Source organism: Mchenga conophoros, linkage group LG16 (genome assembly GCF_057382185.1).
Source record: "Mchenga conophoros isolate Kocher_MC1m ecotype Shallow Benthic linkage group LG16, M_conophoros_male_GT1.1, whole genome shotgun sequence".
Classification (NCBI taxonomy): domain Eukaryota; kingdom Metazoa; phylum Chordata; class Actinopteri; order Cichliformes; family Cichlidae; genus Mchenga; species Mchenga conophoros.
In genome coordinates this window covers 38767347-38781014 of record NC_140541.1, presented here as the reverse complement: position 1 = coordinate 38781014, position 13668 = coordinate 38767347, and the positions used below count along the sequence as shown (strand labels likewise).

General features: G+C 46.5%; 1 protein-coding gene across 1 annotated transcript; it reads right to left on the bottom strand.

Moving 5' to 3' along the window:
- Positions 1–692: 692 nt before the first annotated feature.
- Positions 693–13140, bottom strand: LOC146557312 (uncharacterized). Its single transcript, XM_085248592.1, has 8 exons — positions 12912–13140; positions 9787–9907; positions 7928–8051; positions 4681–4871; positions 4362–4528; positions 2671–2824; positions 2268–2395; positions 693–1692 (listed from the first exon to the last, which is right to left on the bottom strand). The coding sequence occupies exons 1-8, from the start codon at positions 13017–13019 to the stop codon at positions 982–984; spliced, it is 1704 nt and encodes a 567-aa protein (XP_085104718.1). The 5' UTR covers positions 13020–13140; the 3' UTR covers positions 693–981.
- Between the last annotated feature and the right edge of the window lie 528 nt (positions 13141–13668).

Below are 13668 nucleotides of genomic sequence, written 5' to 3'. Positions count from 1 at the left end.
GCTGCAACAAACCACTGCAGACCTTTGCTTAGTCCGATTACATTATTAAATGTCAACAGTCATACTGCTGAAGTAATCTGGAAATCCACTAGCATTATGATTTGGCTAGCAACAATATTAGCATGGGGTAGAGTGGCTGTAGCTCAGGTGTTAGAGCAGTTCATCTGCTAATTGGAAGGTTGGTAGTTTGATCCCAAAATTGTGAGGTACGTAAGTCAAAATTTCAATTTACTAAATCAAAATTTTGAGTTAAGTCAAATTTTTAAACCCACGACACCAATGTAAGGTAGCATGGAAAAATCATTAAGGACTCATTTTTTTAAATATTAAAAAATAAAATGTAATAATTATCACATTATTCTTTTTCTGCTAATTTCTGTTCACGTATCTTCTGTTCCAGCCATGGATGTTTATATGAAACATTGCTCAATGTATGAACAAGTGAGTCAAAGGCTCTTCTGCAGACAGTTTTTTCTACACCTGAGACTCTATTATATCAGAGGGAGGGTATACCCTTATATGGTCATCTCAGAAGCTCCAGCCAGCTTCTGTTTACAAGGGGCAGCCAATCAGAAAGCAGCAGTTTTAAAGTCACTGCAGCAAAAACAGTTTGTCTGAGACAGAGGAGACCCAGCGTGAGATGACCCAAACTTAATTATGAAGTACAGAGAATGGAAACCAGGAGAAAAGCAAACATTAAAATCTATATTTAATGAAGAACATTAGAAAGAGAAATGTCACAGTTTCCTTTGATTTTCTTAAAATGCTTATGTTAATTTTCAAACAACATTAAAAAGTGTCTGGACCCCATTTGGCAGCATCAGTTTTACGTTCACAGTCAAACAAGTCAAAAAGTCGGACACAGAAAATCCGGCTGGTTCATTTGCAGATCTTCTGACCTGCAGCACCAAATAATAAGCTGGTCTACAAACACGAGGAGACCCTGCGAGTCATCGACGCTCAGAGCAGCACACATCAGTATCATCTGTTTCTCAAATAGGGCGAGAACTCCTCCTCTTCCTCTTCAGTTAGCGTGTCCGTGCTGTTGCCTTCACATCTGCTCGCAGTGCGGTCTGTGTGTGTCGGGAATACTTGAGGTGTCAGGTGATCTGATTCAGTTTGTGAGTCTGTGGCAGGTAAACCCTCCAGGCTGGACTCTTTCAAAAAGCCTGTGACGTCCTCCTCATCTCCATCGCGTGCAGCCATTGAGGCGAGGGTGACTGAGAACAGGTTGACATTGCCGGAGATGTCCCGCACCTCCTTGTCCTCTTTGGACTTCGTCACCTCCTCGTCCTGACTTTGTCCCCAGACTCCACTTCGACTCCTCTCTTTCACCAAACAGAGCTGCGCTCCCTCCACCTCCGTCTCCACCTGGCCTTCGTCAGACTCTGCAGGCAGCGCCGTTACTTTCACCTTAGCAAATAACCTTGAGCTTCCAGCGTCCAGTGCTGCCGTTGGCTCGCTGTTCGTTGACATGTTGCCAGACAGCTCCTCACAGCAGCAGCTCTCCCCCGAGGAGAGATCCACTGCTCTGTTCACATAGTTGCCATCATCGTCGTCCTCTGAGACATCGTCAATGTTGGCAGAAGGTGATGTTGTGTGATTGTTATGCTCCCCGGTCTCCGAGGTAACTGAGATGGGATCTAGGACGGTGGGCTGCGGGGCCAGGACGTAGCCTTTGGTTAGAGCCGTCTACAAAGAGAAGAGAAAGAAGCTCTGAGAAGGAGGAACAGAGGCAAACTCTGCTGAAGATGTCTATCATCGAGTCACAGCTGTGTCTAAGTATGCAGGACAAACACATCAGCCAAAGCTGTTTTCTGGGGACAGTCACTGTGATCTGTTAGCTGTTTGACAACTACTCTTTCAAGGATCTAGAGATGGTCTAGAGATGCTTTTTGAGTAAAGGTTTAACTACAGCCAGCTTGAAGGCCTGTGGTACACAGCTGATTATTAGAGATAGGTTGATCATATTTAAGACTGAAGCAAGATATACACAGAGCAGCAGGGCAAAACAGAAGTCGTTTTCAGCTCAGCTGACTCATTTGCTTAACCTTTGAAGGACTTTGGTCCTTCTGTGGAAATGCAAATCACAATATGCTGGAGGAGCTTTACGACTGTGGAGCTTCAAAGCGTTTGAACTTTGTCCTCTGAGAGACGCTCATGGATGAAATGAAGGCGATGTTCAACTTCACAGCAGAAATAAACACATCATTATAAAATCTCTCAAACCACAGGTGTTAGAGTGCACATGAAACTGGATTTCTTACAATTAGAGCTCTGGGCACAGTTTCCTTCAGTTTACAAATGACTCCCGTGTAGAAGAGGAGGAGCAGGCAGCTCGTGACAATGAAGATGGCAACCATCGGGACGCCGATGACCAAACCTAAAGTGAGGCCTGCAGACACACAGACACACATTATTCCATGCAGACGACCGTCTGAACCAGCCGAAGTACAGCGGAGGGGTGTGGTTTGTGGCTGTGCTGTGGGAGGGATGGGTGGAGCAGGTGGCTGGGGGAGGAGTCCCACTGGCGAGAGGGGCAGCCCTGGCATGTGTTAGTAATTACTCCCTCTGCATATTTACACAGATAAGGAGGCAGATGAATTGTGGCAGCTCATTATGCTCTGATTCAGCAACAACGCCCGCCTTACCGGCTGCACATCAGCTCACCTCTCTGCTGGTCCACCGCCGTGGTGAAGGTGCACTTCCAGGCAGACGGCTCATGGTTGTTTAGTTCTCTGGTGTTGAGCTTCACCTCTATGCAGTACTCCGCCCCTTTCTTTAAGTTTTCAAGGATAAAACTTTTATTTTCTGTTTCCAGCGTCTGCAAGTCAAAGAAGGAGGAAACGTGTCATTAAAATCACATCTGGGATTTGTCCACGACCCACTGGTGTGATCCTCAGCATTGTTTTCTCCTCTGACCTCTACGCGGCCATGAAGACACCTTTGGAGGCCTGACCAGGTGTGCAACACCTGCTCTGACAGGTGACTCTCAAAGTCAAAGTCTCCTCATGTCAATCAACCCGACACCTGCTTTTAGGCAGAAGCCTGCTGTGATTGGCTGCATTTCCATTTTTATATCGTATATGTACTGTATGTGTTTTACAGCCGCGCCTGGACACCAGTCAGCGACCGCTGGCTCAGGGACAGGATGGCGAGAGGTTGCTGACCGGCCTGTAGGCCCATGTGACTGAAGCCTCAAACAGGTTTAAAGGAACTCTAGAATGAAGACTTTCACCAGCTGAGGTCTAAATCTATCCTATCGGGCAGCGGCTGAAGCAAAAACTCGGGTGTGGGAGGAGTTCGGAGAGGCCATGGAAAAAGCCTTTCGGACTGCCTCGAAGACATTCTGGCAAACCGTCAGGTATCAGGCGTCTCTACCTGCACTGTGTATAGTGCTGGCGGAGCGCTGCTGACGTCGACTGAGAAAATTGTCAGGCGGTGGAAGGAATACTTCGAAGACCTCCTTAATCCCACTGACACGTCTTCCAAGGAGGAAGCAGAGTCTGGGGATGAGGGGAATGACCCGCCAATTTCCGGAGGCGAGGTCACTGAGGCAGTTAAACAACTCCTTGGTGGCAGAGCCCCTGGTGTTGAGGATCAGCACCTCCAAATCTGAGGCCATGGTTCTCAGCCGGAAAAGGGTGGAGTGCCCACTCTGGGTCGGGGATGAGTTCCTGCCCCAAGTGGAGGAGTTCAAGTATCTCGGGGTCTTGTTCGCAAGTGATGGGAGAAGGGAGCCGGAGATCGACAGACGGCGGCTGCAGTGATGCGGACGCTGCACCGGTCCGTCGTGGTGAAGAGGGAGCTGAGTGTAAAAGCGAAGCTCTCAATTTACCGGTCGATCTACGTCCCTACCCTCACCTATGGCCACGAGCTGTGGGTAGTGATACGGATACAAGCGGCGGATACAAGCGGCAGAAATGAGCTTCCTCCGAAGGGTGGCTGGCCTCTCCCTTAGAGATAGGGTGAGAAGTTCGGCCATCTGGGAGGAGCTCAGAGTAGAGCAGCTGCTGCTCCACATCGAAAGGAGCCAGTTGAGGTGGTTCGGGCATCTGACAAGGATGCCTCCTGGGCGCCTGCCAGGGTTGGTGTTCTGGGCATGTCCTACCGGGAGGAGGCCCCGGGGCAGACCCAGGACACGCTGGAGAGATTATATCTCTCGGCTGGCCTGGGAACGCCTTGGTGTTCCCCCGGATAAGCTGGAGGAGGTGGCTGGGGAGAGGGAGGTCTGGGCTTCTCTGCTTAGGCTGCTGCCCCCGCGACCCGGCCCCAGATAAAGCGGATGAAAATGGATGGATGGATGGATGGATGGAGGTCTAAATCTGCACGTTGATGTTGGGATGAAATGGATGTCTTACCCCAATTTCTCCATCGGTTCCGATCCGAAATGAGACTCTGAAACTGGCATCGTAATATTGCTGGATACTGGAAAAGTTTCGCAGGTCATCGGGCCAAGGCAGTGAAATGTTGATCTGGATGTAGTTTTCATATCCGACCAGTGAGACCTCTGGAGGACCTAATTTAGCTTGTAAACAGAAGAAAACACGCGGTCACCTTTTGGTAAAGATTCAACCAGTCCAGAGATTTTAGTTCAATCAAAGCCTGATCTGGATTATGGGACACACTTAAATCCAAATGCACCAGTGTGAAACCCAGAAGACGCTCATGCTGACGTACTTTCTTTGTAAGGGACAAAATCTATTTTTCCGGACTCTGGAGACCAGGTTTGGTTGAAGAACGCTTTGACGTGCAGGTAATACTGGGACTCCCACTCTGGTAGCATCAGTGGCATCGATGTTCCAGATGTTAGGTTGCATTGGGGCTGCGTTGGTATGTTGCATTGCTGTTCCCACTCATTCCATTCCTCACTGAACAATGACAAACAGAACATTTTAGATCAGAAGGACAAAAACAGTAAAAGAAACATTTGCTTTGTGTTACGACTGTTTGCTCAAACAGCGACGATGAGCTGTTCATGTCTCGAATCCAGCTGGTCCTAGATTCAAACGAAAGCTGATTTCTGATTGGACGTTTACTGTCAGGTTACCATTCATGAATAAGAGAGGAGTTTAGATGTTAATTAAAAAGCTCAGAAGTCTGCTGCTTTGCTCAGATGCAGCTTTTCAAACCTAAGCCGTGCTGTCGAGGCTGTGACCTTTAACCTTGCTGAGGCCTGTAGACGTGTTTCCAGATAAAAGATGATGCATTCAGGGTGCTTAAGACGGGAATATGACACAACGCCAATATTTCAGAGCTAAAACAGGACAAGTGAACGCACCACGTATCACAGGTTTTATCCCCTCTGACAGCTCGTTCAGATCCTGATGGAAACCCATCTGAGGCCTGAAGCTGGCTCACCTGAGGCCAGCACACCGGCTCTGAAGACTCAGTGAAACCTGAAAATCATTTCTAAGACATGCAGGAAGGCAGCCGGATGCTGCTGCGTTTTAGCTGTAAGACAATTAGGGCTGCCACAAACGATTGTTTTGATAGTCGACTAGTCACCGATTATTTTTGCGATTAGTCGACTAATCAGATCATCATCCATTGGAGTAAAACGTACAGCTTATTGCACCGGCAGCATCTGCTCTTATATAACGATCATTAGCTTACAGCTTTAAGTGTTTAAGGTCTGTGCTAACTAAAAATAAAGACAAGATGATAGTTTATTAAATTTAATGAAATTTGCAGATTGTTTCGGTGAAGTTTAATAAACTCCTTGCTATCTAAAATATAACAGGACACCGGAGTAAATTCTGGAGCATCTCACACTTCTGATAATCAGCTGTCTGCTTGATGTTTATTCAGCTGTGTAAAAACTATAACTTTAATCTCAGCCAAACCGATTTACTCAGGAACAAATAAAAGACCAAAAAACGGCAGCTGGCATCCTTGTACATGCAGTGCTGCCATCTTCTGTTTCAGTCCGTTATTACACTCTTAAATCCTGCTACTTGTTCCTGCGTCTGTTGGGATCTTACAAAGCTTCAAACGACGCGTCGACGATTTTGATAGTCGACGTAATCATGACTAGTCGACTAATCGTGGCAGCCCTAAAGACAATAAAGACTCGTTGGACCCACAGGCTGTGGTTTGGTGACGAGGACGCTGTATGAGGAAGAACACAGTTTCTGAACTAGCTGAAAAACACGAAGCCACGAGCAGTTTCAGTGTATTCATGTTAAACCTTGCAAACGTAAAGCGAACCCTCACGATGAGTGCTGAAACTGAAATGGCGTCAGAGCCATCCCAGCTGCTCGCTGTGAACAAACCGCCCAGGAGAGAGAAAGCACCCCGCCCAGGCAGATATTCCACCAAAGAAGAAGAAGGAGCCAGTGAAGCTGACTGAAAACGTGAGCAGATTAAAGGTCGCGGTTCACCAGCAGGAGATCATCACCACAGCAACGCGGCCCAAACAAAGTCAAACAGTGTAGAAAAACGTGAAAAATGACGGAAATGCAACAGATTTGGTGATCGGTACAAATGTTAGAAGATTCATTCAAATATGAAGGACGTGTACAAACGTGGGGCAGTCTCCATGGTTACATATCAGCTGATGGTTTCCTACAAACATGTTCACAGAGATATCAGCTGTGAGAACTCCCACTGTCAGTGTGTGAGTCGTCCCTGCACACACACTAATATCTGTTATTGATAATATTAGAATATTAAAGGCGAGCTCTGTGTCGGACACGTCGCCCCTCGGAGTACTCAGTACCCTTAAAGTAGCTCTCAGGGCAAAGAGGTTGGTGACCCTGGTCTGAAGAGGTCCCCACAAACCTCAGCCCGCCGCTCTGCTTTCACTTCCTGTTTCATCTCCACGCACTCCAAAATAACCACGATCTGTGTGCTAGAACATCTTTGTGTGTGTGCGCGTAAATGGAAAACAGCTGTAAGCTGTGTTCAAGCTCTCGAGCCTGTGTGCGTCTGTTATCAGGGGTTTCCTCCATGCCTGAGAGGAGCGCTCCCTGAAGCCTGGACCAGCTGATCTCTGTGCAGCAGTTGCTCAGAGACGGCGGCTCATCGTCCCACAGAGCACGCCGTGCACGCCATCACAGGCAGCAGGGAGGGCTGCTTCATGTTTACCACACATCATAAACCTGCATGGAGGTCACGCCCCCACTCACACACCTGATCCTCCATCGTCTCACGATCACAGCACACTTTGTCTTTTTATTTACGCGTACGAACGAGCTGCTTATGTTTCCCATGTCACGACGAGTTTGGCTCGAATGTTTCTGATGTCGTCACACGTGGACACGACACCGGGTCTAAAGACCAGAACGTCTGTCTCCATGAAATCTGTTCTTCTGGATAAACTGCAAAGATGAAGCTGTTTCCTCTGATTTTATAAAATATGAACAAAAAAACTTGTAACTAACTAACTTTGTATAGCTGCATAATTACAATATAATTAAAAATGAAATTATTCTGTTGTTTCATTTCTTTCTTTGATCTGAAGAAAAGTGCAGACAAACTTGTGTGAGTTACAAAATAAAACAGGAAATCTATTTTTGAATCGTTCTTTTGGTAAAAAAGAAGAAGCAACAGTGGAATTTCCCAGCAGGCTACGGGGGGACTTTTACCCTCCTTTAGAAAAAATATCGTGTTCTGAACTTCGACAGGAAGCATCTGACAAAAACACGCAGCTGATGCAACACTTTTATTTACAGGTGTTTAATCCTGTCCTTTATCTCAGGTGTGTGTGTGTGTGTGTGTGTGTGTGTGTGTGTGTGTGTGTGTGTGTTAATAAAAGCCTGGAGTCACAGCTGAGCTTGAACTTGATCCTTCAAGCGTCTGAACTTTGCGTTTCTACATCACCCACAGAGCTCAGAGGTTTTTTGGGGTTTGATGTGAGCACCATCGTCTTCATGTTACCAGGCTGAGAGTGACAGGACGTGAGGACAGACGGCGGACAAATTACCTCACAAAGACCCCGTACTCTGTCCCAGGTGGCGTGTTGTCGCCGGGCTTCCACCGAAGGACGTGGCGGAAGTTCAGAGAGTCGACAGAAAGGTTAACAGGTGCGGGAGGCGGATGAGCGAGCTCTGCGAGAGGAAGAAAAGAGAAAATATGTGAGGCAATCTGCTGAGTCACGAGGATCCAAAGTATACCTGTTGTAAAGGCTCACCTTTTAGCACATTCACTTCACCAGATGCACCTTGTTTCTTTTCCTCACCTTTGATTGGGTGTGGTGCTTGGCCTTAATTGCACTCACCTGTCACTCGGCATATAAGGACTGCACTCACTTACCCCTCACTCTTTCTTCACTCCCACATGGGGCAGCAGCTGAGAGAAAGCAGTCCATGTGTGTCTTTCTTTCCTTTACCCGTTATACAATAAAATGACAAAACCTATAAATGATTGATGACTGCTTATTCTCACTCTAATCGGATGAGCCCATGATTACTTAAACCCTGAACCTTCCTTCCTCCAAAACAATACCTGACAGGTATCAGCCTGTGTGTGGGTGGGGCAGGACGGTATTTGAACTAGGGCTGCCACAAACGATTATTTTGATAGTCGACTAGTCACCGATTATTTTTGCGATTAGTCGACTAATCAGATCATCATCCATTGGACGTAAAACGTACAGCTTATTGCACCAGCAGCATCTGCTCTTATATAACTATCATTAGCTTACAGCTTTAAGTGTTTGAGGTCTGTGCTAACTAAAAATAAAGACAAGATGATAGTTTGTTAAACTTTAATGAAATCTGCAGATTGTTTCGGTGAAGTTTAATAAACTCCTTATTTATTATCCCATTGAGATTAAAAACCTCTTTTTCAAGGGAGACCTGGCCAAGATAGGCAGCAGCAGATGTCTCACAGTTACAGAAATTACTCAAACACAGGCAGCAACAACACACATGCAACAATAAGTGAAAGAATACAAATAAAATAAAAAATAAAATTCAATAAAATTCAAATAAAAAAGTCAGTTAAAATGACAATCAATCTAATTGAAACAGTTACATGTTATGGACTTGGCCTCAAGGATTCGTAGTTTATAACAGGACACCGGAGTAAATTCTCGAGCATCTCACACTTCTGATAATCAGCTGTCTGCTTGACGTTTATTCAGCTGTGTAAAAACTTTAATCTCAGCCAAACTGATTTACTCAGGAACAAAAAAAATACCAAAAAAAAGCCAAATAATAACATTTTAAAGTTATCTAAGTGACTCATATATCATGTTTAACCTGAGTAGCGAAAGACGGCGGTGGGTTTGAAAACGATTTGCCGGGAGTCCGGTGTTCTCACGGCTCTAGTGACCTAGCCCCCGGCTAGCTATCGAGCTAGTGGGTAACAGACGTCTCCGAAAACGTCGGAGCGCTTTTGAAAATATGTGGTGTCCTGATAAACTGAGCCGATATTTGAGGTTTACACAGCTACATTCTCGCCTGAAAATATGTTAAACGTTTATTTTGTGACCCAGAAAGAATAATAAGAGTAATATTAAAACTAACTAGCTGCCGCCATTGTTGGAAACTGAGCTGGGCTGCGCTATGAATTCTGGGACACAGCTGCTGCTTCTTTTTCGGGGTTTAACGGCAGCTGGCATCCTTGTACATGCGGTGCTGCCATCTTCTGTTTCAGTCCGTTATTACACTCTTAAATCCTGCTACTTATTCCTGCGTCTTTCAGGATCTTACAAAGTTTCAAACGACGCGTCGACTATTAAATCAGTCGTCGACGATTTTGATAGTCGACGTAATCGTGACTAGTCGACTAATCGTGGCAGCCCTAATTTGAACACCTGACTGCTTTTACATGACTCACCTGAGTGCAGCAGCAAGCTGAGGCAGAGCAGCAGAGGCAGACAGGCCATCGTCACAGGTGGGCAGGATTCATCGTCACGTCTGCAAACGCGCTGAGAGCCAGGAAGCACCACGCGGTCCAGCTGCAGCGAAACATCATCTACATTTACATCTCATCGACGAGACGATTGTAATGTTTCGGATTGTTTCAGTTCGAGAAAAGATTTTCAGTCAATTAAACATAAACTCAGTTAGTTGCCCAACTGCAGCCGCTTCATCCTGAAGACAGAAAACCCCCACCATCAGACAGCGGTGACAAAAACCCCTTTTCACAGGAAGAGAGCAGGGAAACAGGATGAAACACTAAAAAGACAACATTTAGTGACGCACTGCAAACGGCGAGAGAGGGGAGAGGACGCTCAGAGAGAGACAGACTCTCAGACTTGTGGGCAACATCGTCAACATGTTGCATCAAGCATGAATGATGACATCACAGCAAGTCTGGCACCTTCTCTCCTCTTCCTCCTCTTCCTCCTCTGCCGCTGAGCCCAGCCCTGCTGCCTCAGCACTCTCACATCCTCCCACGTGCATCACTTCTACCACATTATTAGAAACCAGAGTTAAAGCTTGAAGGTGAACTTTTTACTCAGTGTTCACGAGACGGCAGCTGCAGAAAAAACTGACGTTCTTTTACAAAAACAGGAGCCGTGCAGACTGACTGGAAACACGCTCAGGACCCCGAGTCTGGTCCAGAGGCTGGGAGCCTCAGCACCGCTGTGAAAGTCTCCCAGTTCCTGTTTTCAGTGAAAACATCACGATGAGGACGGTTCATGAGCGTGAAACACCAGGACATCAAAGGTTTACTGTATGGTGTTTGAAAAACCACACGTGAAAAACACACAACACAGTCAACAACAATAACAGTGACAATAGCGATAAACCATCACTTCTGGTGCCCGGTGGGCCGCTGGTGATTTTTTGTTTTTATGGGCCGATGGATTTTATTATTATTTTTTTTTAGGAAGGGTATAAAAGGTATGAAAGGTGTTGGATTGGCCAATTGGTCATGATCGACTCTGGGCTGGACCAATTACAGCCGAGGAGGCCGGATGCACCCTCCCCCTTGTTTAGCAATCACGTGATTTTCGCGCATTGCATGCTGGGAACTCGTGGCAAAACAATCCAAGTACCGCATCAAATGCAAGCATTTGCAGCACCGCAAAACGTTCATTCTCCGGTTCCAATGCCTTCTTGTTTTTTCTTTGACGCACAAAAAAAGGAATGTACAAAACAGAAGGAGAACAATGCCGGTCCGTACAAAGACAGACTCGACGAAAAGACAAAGAAAAGATACAAGAAAAAAATCAAAGGAGTGAAAGGGTCAGACCCTTACGAGCACACAGAGGGACAAAAGACGTCAGCGTGCTGCCCAACTTTCACCACGCTCATATTTATAATCATACGGTTCTTGGAGTGAGTGCACACACTCATGAAGTTTAGTAACTTCAGGTCACTGCAACAAGCCCAGGTACAGTTTACTGACGGATGGGTGCAGGACCTTGAAATGCACCGTGTAGAACGAAAGACCATCGTACGAACAAAGGTAAGTTTACCAGTCTCACAAATCGTCGTCATAAATACACATTCGTTAACCGTTTATTAATATGACCTTTGAGCTCAACGGTAATTAATTAGTAGTGGAAATAATTTCTGGTAGCATCACAGAAATGTAGCAGTGACAACAATATTGTATGCTGTAATCGTACTGGACAATTAGTGATACAAAACAACTGTTTTATCCTGTGAATAAAAGTACATGTTTTTGTCAATGTACCATAATAACAGAAGCGAAACGCAATATTGTGTCAGGACAATTCACTATTTATGCACAATAAACAAAGGAGCATAGCGCGACAATTTCTGTTCAGCGCCAGACTTGCTTGTAACCTATATCACCAATTATGTTAAGAAAAATGACGTATTAACTACTACAAAACTCTGACCTTTGTGGGAATGCTTGGAGCAGACTAACCTGTGAGCTGGAGGGTTCTGGGACGTTATATTTGGTATATCCAGACCATCAGTCGGCTCTTACTTCGGAAACATGGCTTAAAAATTTTCTCTTCAACGACTTAATCCGATAAAAACGATCTCTTTACCCGTCGGCTTCCTGTGGCTGTCATGCGACCGGCTATTGCAGTTAATAATACAACAGCTTCTTGCCATTTTTTGGGTTTCTTTTTATCGCTGTGTGACTGAGTTCAATTGAAAGCCTGCGTGCGCTAGTACCTCTTGCCACAAGTTCCCAGAATCCTTTGCGGTTTTACCCCTGAGTGACGTCACATTTTCAATCTTTATCCTGGTGGGCCGGTCTCTAGTCAAAATGCCCGGGCCGATTTTTTTGTCCCAGTCCAGCCTTGCTGGTGATCCTTGTCAGGGTCACAGGGGGCTGGAGCCTCCCAGTTACCCTGCACGCTGGACTGGTCGCCAGTCTGAGACAGACCAGACTGGACACAGACACGGGGAGAACACGCAAAGTCCACGCAGAAAGACCCGACAACAGCGCTAATCACCGCGCCACCGTGCTGCTAAACAACAACAACAATAATAATAACTGGACAGTCAATTCAATTGTATTTATATAGCGCCAAATCACAACAAAAGTCGCCTCAAGGCGCTGTTGTTGTGATTTGGCGCATTACAGTAGTTTTAGTCAGCGTGGTGTTTGTCAGAGTGACAGATCGTGATATAATAATCTGAGCCCACGGTGAAACCTGTCCACTCTCCCACGTTTAAAACAATAAAAGGCAAAACCAGATTAGTTTAATGAGCGCTTTGTTCAGAGGAACACAACACACAGTCTCAGTGACCACGGACACCCTGATTGACTTTCTGATCAGTCACTTATCCCTATTATCATTGTTATCATGATGATCATTGTTGTTGTTATCACTTCACGCGGCTGGTCGGTGTCCGCTCCACAGTCTGGCCCCTGCTCGCGTGTACTAGTCGGTAGTTAAACACCATAAACCGGCCCCGGAGTGCCCGCCGGTCACTGCTCCCTGCGGAACCGACACAGCCACACACAGACAGCGGTGTCGTGGACATGCTCGGCCGGCCTCGGTGGCCCTCTGCCCGGTCACTCACCTCCTGTCTGCCCGGAGCGGAGCTTCCACAGCCTCGGAGAAAGACGAGCAGCTCCCAGAAACTCTCCTTACACTGTGACGCAGACGGGCTCCTCTCAGCTCTCCACATCAAACCTACCACCGCTTCCTGCCACGCCCTTCAAAGTAAAAGCCTCCCGCACCAACACAGTTCTACACTGGTCTCCGTGGACTTTTTTTCCTTAAGCTGGATCTAGTTTTCTGTATCTTAATAATATGTTATTAAATTATTGTAATGTGATCGGGATGAACTGTGGACCTCTCACAGTAGGAACTGAGTGGTTAACATCACGCGTGGGCGTGTCAGAGTGCCAGGGTAGAATTTTTCCCTTGCGTCGGGAGCGCGCACTGATGAGTGTTTGTGGGTTACAGGAGAAAATGATGCATTAAAAGTTCTCACGCGGCGCATCATTTCCACACCGTGGCTCATATTTATTTGTATCCTGTAACTTTACTGTTTAAAGAGCCAACGCCGCTAATATTTCAGCAGTAATACGTCTTTATAAGAAGTGTTTGTGAACTAAATCTAAAAACGACAGATAGTGTTCATCCGTGATTCGGACAGCCCTGTGCGCGCTCCCGACGCAGGGGAAACAAATCGTCTGGGGATACCAACCCTGGCACCACACCGGCGATCCAGCTGGATGGAAAGGCTGTTATGTTCGGGGGTGAGGAGGGGAGGATGGGTGCCGTGTTTAGGTAGGGACTCCAGACCCCGCCGGATCAGCTGCTGTCTCTGG